Raw genomic sequence first — 14,092 nt, forward strand, 5'->3', positions numbered from 1 at the left:
ACCTTCCTCTTTGCTTCTGCCTTTGCTCTGCCTCTCCTCTGCCGATTTCCTGTCTGATACTGCACTGGTCACCTGGCTACACTCCGATTCCAGGCCCAGGTCCCTGCCTGCCCAGTTGCACTCCCGCACTGCCTCCGGCAACCCTTGCACTTGGGTCTGTATCTAACCCTACAGTACCGTACCTTTACTTTTGGACACCTGTCGTCTGCACTTGCCCTTGCACCTGCCACCTGCTGGCCGTACTTCTTGCTATTGTTTTGATCCCATGTGCAACACTGCCCGCTCCCCTGGCACTTTTCCCCTCCCTCTCCACTGCACTTGTGCAATATCAATGTCACTTGGCCTATTAAGATAGTGGTCTCTGTCCTCCCTCTGTTCCCCTCTCCTTGCCTTGTCGCGCCTTACATCTCGTGTATAGGCAATTTACAAATGCCATATCATATACTGAATGTGTTTAAAAAGGTTTAACTTCACTAGAAATGCCATTAGGTGTACCAAATAAAGTTATATGCTTGATCTGTGTACCTTCAAGCATTGTGTTGGGTTTTATTTTTTTTAAATGTGTTTAGGACTTTCACCAATACTTACCGCAAGACTTAACTTGGCCTAATTGTATTTAAAATAAAGCTTTGTTATAATACTTCTGGTTGTCAGTGTTTCTATAGATTCATTTGTGTGTTATAGATTCTTTGTACCTGTCTAAAGCTCACTCTCTCTCTCCCAAGATAAGCCTAGTAGCTCCGTCTACGCTACCAACAAACTCAGGTGGCCAAGCCTTATACTATGGGTGGAGTCTTGTACTGCTTCAGTTGAATGGTTTTGAGGAAGTTGGGTGGAACTTCAGCAAAACTGCTTTAACAATAGCGCCTTGAGGCAAGGCTCTATATAAACAAATACAAATAGCCATGGAATCCTTGTAAAATGTCAGGACAGGTTCAAAAGCAAACTGTTTGTGGGTCCATAGAACTATGAAGTGAGAGTTGCCAAAAGAGAAATCTTTCATAACAGCGGGGGGTTCCATTTTTGTACCAGGTTCCTTCGAGTGAACCGAAGGGGCCGCCTTACATTGATCATTTTTAATTCTGAATTCAGTACTCTCCCGTTAAAATACGCCTCTGCCGAAAAATGGGAAAACGTAACTGCCAGCTGTCCGGTGAGGAATTGGTCGAACAAAAGTCGTCCGAATTCTTCTTTGATGAAGAAGAATGGTGGGTGTCGCTCCTGGAGCAGCATCTCTATAAGTGTTTTTTGGCTCCCTTTCTGGGGCTGTCCTGAGATTCTTTTCACCCACAAAACTACAACCTCTGGTTTATTTACTTTTTAAAGTTGTGGTACCGGGCAATTTAGATATCAAAGGACCCAAATTGAGCTTCGACCTTCTCTCTTTCAATACTTTAGCTGTCATTGATTGACTGGAGCCACACATTTGGGCAAGAGACAGATTATGTGAGGATCTGTAATCGACATATTAGAATAACAGTCCTCACATCTTTTTAAACCCTGGGATTTCAGAGTTGACATTTTGGCTTAAAAGGTTGCAAGAAAAAAATTGGTGTGAGTGAAGAATGAAATTCGGGGGCATGGTTGAGTGTCGAGAAGCATGCAGAATAACAAAACCGAGGCAATGGAGCACAGAGCCCCTACTGTTATGGAGCATGCATTCTCAGAAATGTGTCAATTCCTCTCTAGCTTAGAGAGCCCCCCAACCAGCTCTTTTGCTTGACTCTAGGACTTTAATTCTTTACCTGGAGAGAGCGAGACCCTTTTTTCCCCACTCGCTCATGTATTTTAATGTGATTTTGAACTCTGTTTCTTTTTGGTTGTGGGGTCTGACAAACTCCATAGGCATCATCTTTTACATGGTGTCACACAGCAAGTCATTCAGATTTCACCAAGGTTTAAATACCTGCTCTTGGATAAACTACTGTTTCCAAGAGCAGTCAAGTGAAATTGACTTTACTTGCACCTGTAACTTTCTAGACACAGCACACACTATCTTACAATAGGGTGCTGGAGGGGTTACTTCATATCCCCTTTTTCTAGCTTCTCATGTAACATTTTTATGTTACCCTTTCCTCGATGAATGGCTGGTGGCAGTGGTTTACTTTTAACTACCGTGGTGTGCATTTACAGCGGGCTGCGTTCGCAGCTGCAGTACAGCCACCAAGAGGGCCATTTTTGTCAAAATGGCCCCAGCCTTCTTTTTGTTGTCATTTATTTGTGTAAAGGTCCTTCTTGACATTTACTCAGCACGCCAAATTAGGTTTGGTCTCTTTGTTCGTTTTGTCTTTGGCGGGGTTCACGAGTGAAGCCTGCCTTTGGCTCCAGGGTGTCTGGCAGGGGCAGGAAGCGAGGGAGGTGCCTGAAACCCCCTGTGCTTAGTCTCCTAGGAGACACAAATGCACTCAGTGATTGGCTGGCCAGCTGTCCGGCAAGGACAGCCACCCTGCTGCGTGACTGACAGCTAGGAGGAATGAATGGGGGAAACCTGCATAAAAAGGCGAGGCTTTTTGGCTTGGAAGGCAAAGTCAACCACTGGACGAAGGAACCGAATAAGAACTTGAAGAGGATGCCTGCTGCAACTCCCGGACCGTTGGTTTGCCCGGTGAAGCCCTGCTGCTGTGCTGAAACTCCAAATTCGTATAGACAGAAGCCCCTGCAAGGATGACTTCTCCCTTTGAGTTGGTGGAACCAATCAACTCCAAATTAAGCCACCTGGACATCCTCTTGGAGCTGGTTGAAATTCCACTGCAGTTGCTGCTGGAACCGAATAGCCAGGGAGAGGAACACCAGATTGTGTGTGTTGCTTTTAAGCTGGCCAAGAGCTCTGGGAAGATCCTCCGGACTCCCAGTAAGCAGGCCTGACCGAGCCTGAGCCACCTCAGAGTGCCGAACCCTAAATGCAAGGAAAACTCATCTTGACAGCCAGGAACCGTGGTGTTGCTACTTGCGGTAGACGAGAGGAGCTGAAACACTGAAGTGCCACTTATTTGAAGATTGCCGGTTGCAGTCGGTGACCGTCCCATTGCAGTGCAGGAGTCCCCAGACGTCCTCCCTCTTGTCCCCACGAATGAAGCCAATGAACACCATGATATGCAGAACTGCACAGGAACTGACGTTATCTGCTGCCTTTTTTCTTCAACCAAAAGGTACTCTACAGTCTAATAGAACTTCCCTCCTGTTGTGTAACTGCACTTGTTCTCTTTTGGTGAGACTGGTTGTGATTGCTCTGTAGAGTTGCTGATAACTTCTTTACTTCACAAGTCTAAACGGCTTGCGGCCCTGCTTTGAATTCTTCTTTTCTGCAAAGACTTCTAAAACGAAGACTTTTTCATCCCTGCAAGTAGTGCTTCAGCTCACCTAGACTTTTGCCCAAGTCGCTTTGCCCTAGCCGGGCTCCCTGAATGACTTCTGCCCTCCGACATTGTGTTTTGTCTTCCTTCTAGGAAGGTCTGAACTAACTTTGCATTGAGGTTACCAGAATATTTGTGTGATCTCTTGTTCTGTTCTAATAATCTTTTGCTTTGCCAAACTCTTGAATCCGATTCTAAATGCCAACACTAGTTTATTAATGTCCACAGTGTCATAGTTACTAAAGTCACCCGAGTGTGTAGGAAGTGTCCGAAAGCCTTCCCAAAAGGGTACTTACTGATTAATAAATATTACGAGTGTGGACTTTGGAGTGTATTTGTGTGGTACTGTTATATTGCCCCCTTCTGAAAAAGGCTTAATCTAACGGACTGATAAATTAATTGTTTACTCAAGAAACCTTGTGTTGTATTTGAATACTTGTCACTGAATCTGTGTAACTCCCCTACAGCTCACTTTGACCCCTCTTGAGATAAGCCTAGCTGCTCTACACACTACCAGCCTGTGTATTACAGACTTATACCAAAGGTTGGGTTCCTATTGCCAGGAGGTTAGGGTAATTGTAGTGCACCCAAAGGGCACTGCATACAATCTTGCCTAACACCTACTGTTAGGCAGGGTTTGTATGCAGTACCCTTTGGGACCACTACACACAACTATGACTACAGGTTTAAGCAAAACCAACCTTTGGTATAAGTCTGTACTACACTGTTTTTGGTAGCGGAGCCGAGCAGCCAGGCTTATCTCAAGAGGGAATGTGAGCTGTAATGATGTTACACAGAGGTCTAAAATCACAGGTATTCAAATAAACTTACACTCAAGGTTTCTGTTACGCTCACCTGGTATCCACGGGGACGCCACCCAGCCGTAGGGACTCTGGTATCCTGCTCTGCGGTTCCCAGGTGTGACCAGCGGGGGAGTTCTGCCTGGAATACAGGTGGGCTATGTTCAAGACTGGCCAACTGGGGTAATCAGCCCCCCACCACCCTGTTTCCCGCAGCCCCTCTGGGCCTCTCACCTTATTAATTCAGGTGTGCTCTCCGTCCTGCCTTCTTGGCAGGGACGTGTCCTTTGTGGGCGAATGCGATCTAGTTACTTCACTGATGCCAGCCCGTTTGGAGTCTTTCAGGTGGGTCTTATTGCTGTTGTATATTGTTATTCTTGCATGCCTTTCTTGGTTTAATAAATGTCTCTCTCGTCCTTAGGTGTGCAGAAGTCCAGTGTGATGCATTGGCTGAATTGGGTCTCGCCAGTAAATGATGTCGTGTAAAGAGCGCTATGATGGTGTAAGTAGGCGCTATGTGCAGCGCTGTGATGCCTTGCCTTTGCTAACCTGTTGTCTTTTCTTTCCCATAGATCGCGGTGCTCACCCGGTGTGTGGAATTCCGAGGCGGAGTGGAGGGGCGACTTGCGAGGTAAGCCTTTCAGCACAGTTCATTATGTTGTAAAGTTTCTAATATCTTGTTTCTTCTTTTTTTGCAGATCCGTCGGTCCGGGAGACGCGCTGATCCTAGGAAGCTGTTCGCAGGAACTGCGGGCAGCTAACGATGAAATTACAGGTAAGCTGCTGCTGCTGCCAACGATGTCCTTTTGTCTCCTTACAGATGCTGTTCTTCCGAGGTTTGCGGGTACAGCTGAACACGGTGAACGTCACGTTGCAGGATTGCAAAGTAACGCAAAGCGTGTTATCCAAGTCGGGTGTGGTTTAAATACCTTCAAGAAAGTAGTCCAGGTAAAGTAGTTCCTAGGCTACCACACCCAAAACACTATACCGCATAGCTTGGTTCCTTGGAACCAAGCTATGTGGATGCCTCCATGTTGGCTGGCACTTGAAATAAAGTAGTTCCCTAAACACAAGTCTTTATTAAGTATGAGCCTGGCGCCAAAGGCGCAAGGACCGCCCCCAAAAGGGCCTAGATAATGGATGCCTAAGTTTGTTGGAGACCCGAGCCAAGACCCCTCCTGGCCCATGGGCTTGCCAGAGGGGTTTCTGGATGTGGGTCGTGACAGTTTCCTGGTTAAACAATTCTTCATTTATTCAACAGTTAGTTATAAAACATTCACTAGAAGGAGGCAGTTTAATATCATATACAAATATACTTCATTAATATACTCATTAAGTTTGAGGCATTCAGAATACTTTGAAAGAGGAGCAAAAAGGAATAGGTTCATAACATAAAAGGATTACAATTATTCTTAGACAGTGCAGATACTTTGTTTTCACCTGAAGTGTCAATTCAATAGGCTAGGCCAAAGTCAATGGGCTAAGGTTACGCTCTCCTGGTCTCTGCAGAGGCGTTGGGGCACGGTTGCAGCCCTCCCTGAACTTGAACCACCCCCTTCCGGCCTCTCCCTCAGTACAAAAGCTGTGAGCAGTGGTACATGGTGATACTGCTCCTGCGTGGAGATACCAATGTGTGATTGCGCCAATCTGTGATTGTTGTACCTCTCAAACCCTTCACCCCAAAGTACGGTTTCTGTGAGCATACGCCAGCCCATAAAGCTCACCTGTGAATTATGGAAGATAAGCTCTCCGTCCTGCTACTCCTGGCAGGGGCGCATCGAATGGGATGTAGTTCCTTCACTGATCCCCGATAAGGATTAATCCAGTCCAGTTGCGACTATGCTTCTTCTTATGATTGGTAAGTCTTTCTTGAGCTCTGGTGATGCTGTTCGTTCTGTTTAATGTCTTTATATGTTGCTCCAATTTAGGCTTGCAATAATGTCTCTCTTCTGTTTTCTTCCCTTAGATGGAAATGCGGCCTCAATGCAGCTGTGAGACGCGGCCGGAGGATGGATGCTACTGCAATGTTCGACAGCAGGTAAGTGATGGATTAAGGAAAAGCACGAAGTATGGCGAAGCGCAACCTTAAACTGACAGTTTTTTCGATGTCTAACCTGGTCTTCTGTTTTTCTTTGCAGGCGCTGCTGTCGACGATGGAGCGTGTCGTGCTGCGGTGCCAAGATGAAGATTGACATTCCGGAAAGTGTAAAGTTTAATACTTTATTCGCCGAAGAGATTTACAGGCAAGAACAGCTTCACCCAGTTGGTAAGTATGCTGGCAGGAAGCAGGATGTCCAGGATGCAGGATCTTCAAAGGTAAGTCTGACCTCGGGCGACGGGGAGCGTTACGCTGCTTGCAAGTGCAGAATAACGCGAAGCGTCTGTCTTGAGTATCGGGGCAGCTTATATAGCTAAGATCGTGGGCACGCCCATTAAGGCCGGCTTAACTGCCACACCCTGCCACTCCTAGAGAGCGAGCACGTGCGAAGGCAATCCATTAGCAGCCACACCCAAGAATACACTTGGGGCTGTTTAATGGATGGAATGTTCAAGGTTAATGCATCTGAAGTGCTATGTCCATAATAAAAGCTTTTTGGTGTTAAATGGATGTTCTTGTTTACTTTTGTTCATGAGCCTAGTGCCAAAGGCGCCAGGACAGTGTCCACCCAGGTCTCCTGTGCCTGCGACCCCTGCATGCCTGTGCCCCTGACTTCATGACCATGACAGCTGAAGTCTTGGATAAGTTAACGGTTCTGGTAAGTAAATGGTAAAGTCTCAAGCACTTTCACTGCAAGAGGTAAGTACTCTCAGTCTCGTTTCACAGTATTTTACAAGTGAAGAAAAATATGCAGCTGAAGACTTCTGTTCTTGGGAGTTCCTGCAGATCTCGCTGTTCCTGAGCCTCAGTCGTGGAGACAGAGGGAGGACGTCGGGGGTCTCCTGCACTGCACTGGAACTGATCAAAATGCTGGCACTTGGCAAATCTTCAATTCCGGTAGCTGTAGTAAACTGGTGTTCCTCTCCCTGGTTGTTCGGTTTCCTGCAGCACTGAGGAAAATACAACCAGCTCTGAGAATGGTATCCAGGTGGCTTAGTGTCGAGTTGATTGGTGCCACTAACTCAAAGTGAGAAGTCGTCCTTGCAGGGCTTCTCTGTCGAGATGAACTTGGCGATTTTGAACCTGCAGCAGGGCTTCACCGGGCAAACCAACGGTCCAGGAGTTGCAGCAGCCGTCCTCTTCAAGCTCGTCTTCGGTTCATTTGTTCCAGTGGTCGACTCTGCCTTCCAAGCCAAGAGAGACTCGTCTTTTATTCAGTGTTCTCCCACTCATGCCGGCCTAGCTGTCACTCAACCAGCAGGATGGCTGTCCTTGTCATACAGTCAGCCAGCCAGCCAATCATACCAGGGTGCATTTGGGTCTCCTAGGAGACTAAGCACAGGGAGTTTCGGGCAACTCCCTCACTTCCTGCCCACCCCAGACACTCAGGCACCCTTCACTCCTGAAGCCCACCAATGGCGAATGAACAAAGCAACCAAACCTGGCTTGGCGCACAGAGCCAAACTCTAGAAGGACCTTCCCACAAAGAAATGGCGAGAAAAGAAGTCCGGGACCCGTTTAAACAAAGGGGGCTCAGACGCCATCTTGAAAAGCATGGCTCCCACAATTTAACGCAACCGGTGTTCGCAATCGGGAAAAATCATGGTAGTTTGTTGTAAAACCACTGCCACCAGCCATTACGAGAGGAAAGGGCAGCATTTGACTGCTACATGAGAATCTAGACACAGGGGATACAAGGTAACCCCTCCAGCACTCTATTGTAAGATAGGGTGTGCGGGTCTAGGAATTTAAAGACTAGAAAAGTTAATTTCACTTTACTTACTCTGGGAAACAGTAGTTTATCCCAGATAAGGTACTTAAACCTTGGGAAAGCCTGAAAAGGTTTCCCTGTGCCATTGCACTGAGGGTGCTGTGTGACACACATGAAAAGATGATGCCTATGGAGTTGTCTAAAACTCCATCACCAAAGAAAACACACCCCGAAAACAAACAATTAAAAAGTTCAAAGTCCCAAAGTTTAGCAAAAGAGCTGGAGGGCTCCAAGGTGGGAGAAATTGGCCCATTTTGAGAATTCTCTCTAACACCTACTATCAAACTTTTTTCCAGGATCTGCTAAAGCACTTAATAAAATCAAAGATGAGAAATCCATAGGAGGACACAATCTATTAGATAGACCTATACATAAATCAAAATGTTATTGGCAGCAAAATGGGCTGTTGGATGACTAATGAACATAACTTAAGATAAAGGTCCATAGCTTTCAAGAGTGTAGAATATGATTGTTGTGAACGTTTACCGTATATACTGCAAAAGGAAGAGTCACTGTTCTAAAATAGATGGTCACCCTTTTTTGAGAAAGCATCACAGGTTGGCGAAAACCTGAGGTGTCCTCCTAGAACAAAGGCACTGTTGTGGTTTGGTTTTTTTTTTTTTCTTTTTTTTTTAAAAAAGGAGGGGAATAGATGGATTAATTTCACAAGAGAGTGGGATGGGAGGATGCATACCAGTTATAATCAAGCCTAGTTTTGAGCCGATACTTTTATACAATAAGAATAGTTACAAAGAATTCCTCAAACTGGTGCTGCTGAAAACATTACATTTCCTGAACTTACCATTTTTAGAAAATTTGATACAGCTTTTCTCTAAATCCAGGTAGCACCCCACGGTGTCATGCATAGTAAACTCCTAGAGTGGAGAGAGTAGTAATTCAATGTACTTTTCAGTATACAACTCAATGCAACCAATCCGAAATTAATCATTGTTTTGAAGGACTATTCACATAACCAAATGTAAACATGCAAGTTAGTGGGTGCCCACAAAAATGACTATCTGCTTCGATTATTTCTGCATACATGGAAATTTCAGTTGAGTCAACAGGCATTTAGCACATTCATTTAGAATAGATTATCAAGAAGGCAGAAACCCATATGGCCCGGGAATAAATCAGGCAACCCTTGCAACCACTGTCGGCCAGGCTACATGCAGAACTGCACACAGTAGAATATGTCAAAACTTCATAGTCTAGTTAATAGACCTGTATATATGAAATCTACTCTGTAGTTTTATTTCTTGCGTTGGACTGCCAAAATCCTCCTCCTTTAAAGATGATTGACCTGACCACAATCAATTATAATTTTTTAAAAGAAGAATTGGTGGTAAGGAAAATTTTAACCTGAAGACATGAAATAATAAAAGTAAAGAAAATGGCTTAATTGCTTTCTGTGTAGACAGGTCATCTAAAGAAAAGACACAGAATGGCATTTTCAAATGCCTTCTGATTCTCCATGGCCCAGGAGGTCTAATATTTGGGAGTTAGAGTGTTTGCAAATCTGAAAACTTCAATGATTTTGCCATCTTTTGCAGGAACCCCCGGGGTAGCACTGTATTCTGCATAGGTTATGTAGGAATGCAGAGTAATGATGCAAGCGTGGCACAAAGGAAATAAAGTTCAAACAAACCTTCATTGTTTTAAAGTCTCAGGGTGGGGGTGGTCAAATGCCTAAAGGACCTAGAGGAATAGTGGAAAATGGCTCAAGCAAGAAGGTAGGGCAGCTAGAATAATCATTCCCTACAGTTTGCAAATGTTTTATGCAACCCTCAGAGGAGAGCACTACAACCTTTTAACTTCATAGCAGAACAAAACCAACCAAAAGAGAAGCCAAACCCCTCCAAAGCTAAGCAGTGAGGCAGAGCAGTCAGTCTAATCTTAAGGAGGGATTGCAGGGTAGTTCAGTTAACCAAAAGAAAACACCAAACACATACATTAAAATTATACACTTCAGTAAAGTCGCAAATAATGCTCATCAGGTTAAAAACAATGGTTTTAAAAGTACTTTGGTTCCATCTTGTGTGTCTAGTGTATGCATAGAAAACCGTGCTAATCAATCAAGAAGCTGCTTAGCCAAACTACTCACTTGTGAGAACACCAGCTGGTGATCAGCACTACAAATATTCTAAGGCGGGAAGGGGGCTGAAAAGGGAAACTATACAGTAAACATTGCATTTACTCTATCATGATCCAGACCTATAAAACCCAAATGACAAGGTCAGTTAAGACTTACAGCAATAGCCACAAGGACTCATTACATGCATAGTAAAAGCAGAGAAATGTAGTTGGGAAATATTTCGGTTTTGCACCGTTCCCCTCCATAGATAACTATAACTTGTATTCATTTTGCTTGTTTTTAACCTGGTCCTGACTTTTTGGAGGGGTAAAGTCTTCCGCTTAGTACAGAGACTTGGGGTCTAATTCACAAAATGTTTCCCAATGGGGGTTTGCCATTATAACACGCTTCTGTGAATTAGGCACCAAGTCTCTTAATTCGTAGATTTTTACAACTACACACATCACCTTACAGTGAAGTGCAGTTAGGATACTTTGTATTCTTTTAACTTTTTATATAATGGCTTTTTGGTTACGTTGACAATATGCCCAAGGCAAACTGGTGGCAGCTGTGTGATTTTTACCATTTGTGACATTTTACTCATGCAATTTTGCATTTACCGGAAATGGGTACTAAAAGTGGCTAGTGCCCAAGGATTTTCGTTCTGTTCTTTGGCCATACTGTTCATTGGCCTTCTTAGGTCAAGAAATCCATTGTTTGGAAATCTCGATCTTGGAGAAAGCGGTGGCTTTTGCAGGCTAAAGGGCTATGTGTGAGCCAGAAGAGGGGCATGGGACAGTCGTCTCCCAATCGACAAACTACTGAAAGTCTGCTGCTGGGCAGATTTGGTGAACAGTGGCTGTTCAAGTTTGGACAATGCCCGGCTGTTCGAATGGTGCAGATCGTTACCATTGGTGTGCTGAAGCATGCTTGCAGCCCGATTACTGGATAAAAGGTGACTCCCAACAACTGTTCTTCAAATCGCCATTGGAGCCAAGACAAGCAGGCCTCAAACGAAGCAAGCAGGACCCCTGCCACTGACCAGTGTTATGTTATGTTACTGTCATTTCTTAAGCGCACGGTCATCAGAGGTATCTTGGCGATGGAGAGACGGGTAAACATCCACAGTAGAGGCTGTCAACAGAGTGGACGCCGAACTTGCTAAAACAGGAGAGTTATTTGCTATCCTAAAAGCCAGATGACTCGAAAGTATCTTTATTGAGGGGGGTAGTTTGTTCCACAGTTTGGCTCCAGCTATAGAAAAGTCCCTCCCTCTGATCCTTGTACGATGGTAGGGGGGGTACGGTAAGGAAGTTACCAGAGGCTGAGCGCAACTGACGAATAGGGTAATAGCGTGAGAATTTAGTTTGCAGAAACTCAGCGCCCTGATCGTGTATAGCGCGATGGACTATGCATAGTGCCTTAAAACTAATGTGCTGGTTAACAGGGAGCCAGTGAAGTGAACGTAGCACCGGGGATGTGTGCGCTCCGTAGGGTGTACTGGTCGCCACCCGGGAACGCCATATTCTGGAGGTGTTGTAATCACTGAATGAGACCCTTTGGCTGGGCCAAATACAATGAGTTGCAGTAGTCCAGCCGCGATAATATCAGGGCTGCTACGACTAGAGGGCGAAGAGGAGCAGGAATCAAAGGGAGAACTCAGCAGTCAGGCATCCCCGTAGGCACGACGACATCTCAGCCAGATTGAGATCTAATCGGATCAGGATCCGAGTGTTATTTGTGTAGCAGTGTTAAGATGGATTTCTAGAATCAGGCCTGGTGGACATATTTTAGGAGGCCACCTTCAATGTTATTGTTAGCGAGTATTTTCATTTATGTGCCAATTCCCTTTAACCTTAGAAACGCCCAGCTCTTTCGCTGTACTCCGTGATTTCTTATTTTAACTTAAGTGAGTGGGACTTTTTCACTCTCATTGTATTTTACTGTTTAATGGAGTCTGATAAAATCCATAGCCATCTGCATTTCCTGTTGGAAAGGTCCTTCTTGAGATTTACTCACGTGCCAAACCAGGTTTGGTCCCTTTGTTCGTTTTGTCTTTGGCTGAATTCATTGGTGAAGCCCATCTCTGGTCTCCAGCGTGTCTGGCAGGGCAGTAAGTGAGGGAGGTTCCCCAAATTCCCTGTGCTTAGTCTCCTTGATTACAGGAATGCGCCCAAATGTGATAGGCTGGCTGACCTTGAAGGACAGCCACCCGGCTGTGTGATGGACAGCGAGGCTACGAATGAATGGGAGAAACCTGCATAAAAAAGCAAGGTCTTTTGGACAGACAGATGTCTATCGCTGGACAAAGGAATCCGAAAAATAATTCGGAAGAAACGCTTGCTGCAACTCCTGGACCGTTGGTTTGCCCGGTGAAGCCCTGCTGCAGTGCTGAAGCTCTGAATTCACCTTGACTAAAGAACCCCTGCAAAGGACGACTTCTGCCCTTGGCTTGGTGGGACCAATCGACCCGAAGACAAACTCATCCGGAAAGCCTCTCGAAGCTGGCTGTACTTCCATTTGCTGCTGCAGGAACCGAGTGCCAGGGAGAGGAACACCAGAATCGAGTATCAGGAAGATGCTCTCGGCTTGTGGCCCAACAGTGATTTCTTTCTCAACAAAAACTCTCTAGAACATTGTGCAAGAATGTTTACTTACCTTCAAGAAGAACCTCAGCTTCCCTAGACTTTTCTCAATTGACATTGGCTGTCCTGGCTCCCTGATAGACTCTTCTAACCTCTGACTGTTTTGATATGTCCCTCCAAAAAGTCATACATACCTTACTTGTATAGCTGAGAAAGGGTAAAGCTACACTGCATTGGGGGGTTCAAAAGTGCTTACGTGTTTGAGAAGCTTGTTAACCCATTATTTCTCTCTAACATTTTTCCTTTTGACACCAAATTCAGTATTACTTTAAATGTACCAGTGATATATCGATGTCCACAGTGTCCTATTTATTAGTCACCTCAGGGTGTAGGAAGTGTCTGTGTGCCATCCAAAATGGTTTTCTGATTTATTGAAACAGAGTGTGTAGTGTGTATTTATTGAAGCATATTTTTGTTACATATTTGCACCCTTCAAAAGAAGGCTTATTCAAACTGACTGTTAAATAAATAATTGTTTAATCAAGAAACCTTGAGTATAAGTGTTATTTCGATACGTGTCACTCTGAAAGTCCATGTTACAACGCTACAGCTCACATTGACCCCTCGTGAGATAAGCCTGGCTGCTCAGTCACTACCAACTTGTGTAGTACATGCTTGTAACAAAGGTTGCGTTAACTATTGCCAAGAGGACAAGGCTGGTGCAGTCTCCCACAGAGTCCTGCATACAATCTTGCCTAACAGGTGGTATGAACCACAATACCTTGGATCTTTACCTTGCTTGGGTATAACCTCAATAAGTGCATCCAGGTAGGAGGTAGGGGGGTGGAGGGGGTGATATCCGCCGCAGTTTGGATTGAGTTGAATAGGCTAGCCATGGGTTTCGCTAGTAGTTCCTGGTATTGTGTATAGAAGGCTGAGGTGTAGCGATCTTCCCCCCTGGTAACATCCCAGATTTTAATTGGGTTATGGCCCCCGATACTTCCTTCCATGTAATTTCCGCCTCTAGGGTGGCCTCCCCTCCCCTCCCCCAATCGGTCATACGTTGTTGGGGAGAATTCTCTTAAGGCTGAATTTCCTAACCTAGTGGTCCCCCAGCAGCTTTGCTGGATTTCTGGAGTTTGTTTTTTTCTCCTGCCAAGCGTGAGGCTCTTTTTTCTTCCACTCTTGGACATGATTTATGGTGTTCCTTTGACTGTTAGTGTTTTATGGGCTATGGGGTCCTTTACTCCATAGGGTCTCATGTGTTTTTACTATGTGTGTTACACAGCACCCTCCGTGCAGTAACACAGGGGTGTCATAGTGACACCCCACCATAGACTCCATACCCTGGGACTGACTACTGTCTCCCAGGACATGTAAAGTCACCATTGGCTTTACTAGTCCCAAATTA

At 45.2% G+C, this 14,092-nt stretch overlaps 1 protein-coding gene across 2 annotated transcripts in view; it reads right to left on the minus strand.

The window, feature by feature from the left end:
* DDX1 (DEAD-box helicase 1) overlaps positions 1 to 14,092 on the minus strand; it is a 795,552-nt gene that overhangs the window by 535,404 nt on the left and 246,056 nt on the right. For both annotated transcript variants that reach the window (XM_069605939.1, XM_069605941.1), the window contains exon 10: positions 8,825 to 8,897. In XM_069605939.1, the coding sequence (XP_069462040.1) occupies positions 8,825 to 8,897 (73 nt within the window). The remainder of the gene's footprint in view (positions 1 to 8,824; positions 8,898 to 14,092) is intronic.

This window comes from Ambystoma mexicanum, chromosome 4p, assembly GCF_040938575.1.
Source record: "Ambystoma mexicanum isolate Mex_15411 chromosome 4p, UKY_AmexF1_1, whole genome shotgun sequence".
Taxonomy (NCBI): Eukaryota; Metazoa; Chordata; class Amphibia; order Caudata; family Ambystomatidae; genus Ambystoma; species Ambystoma mexicanum.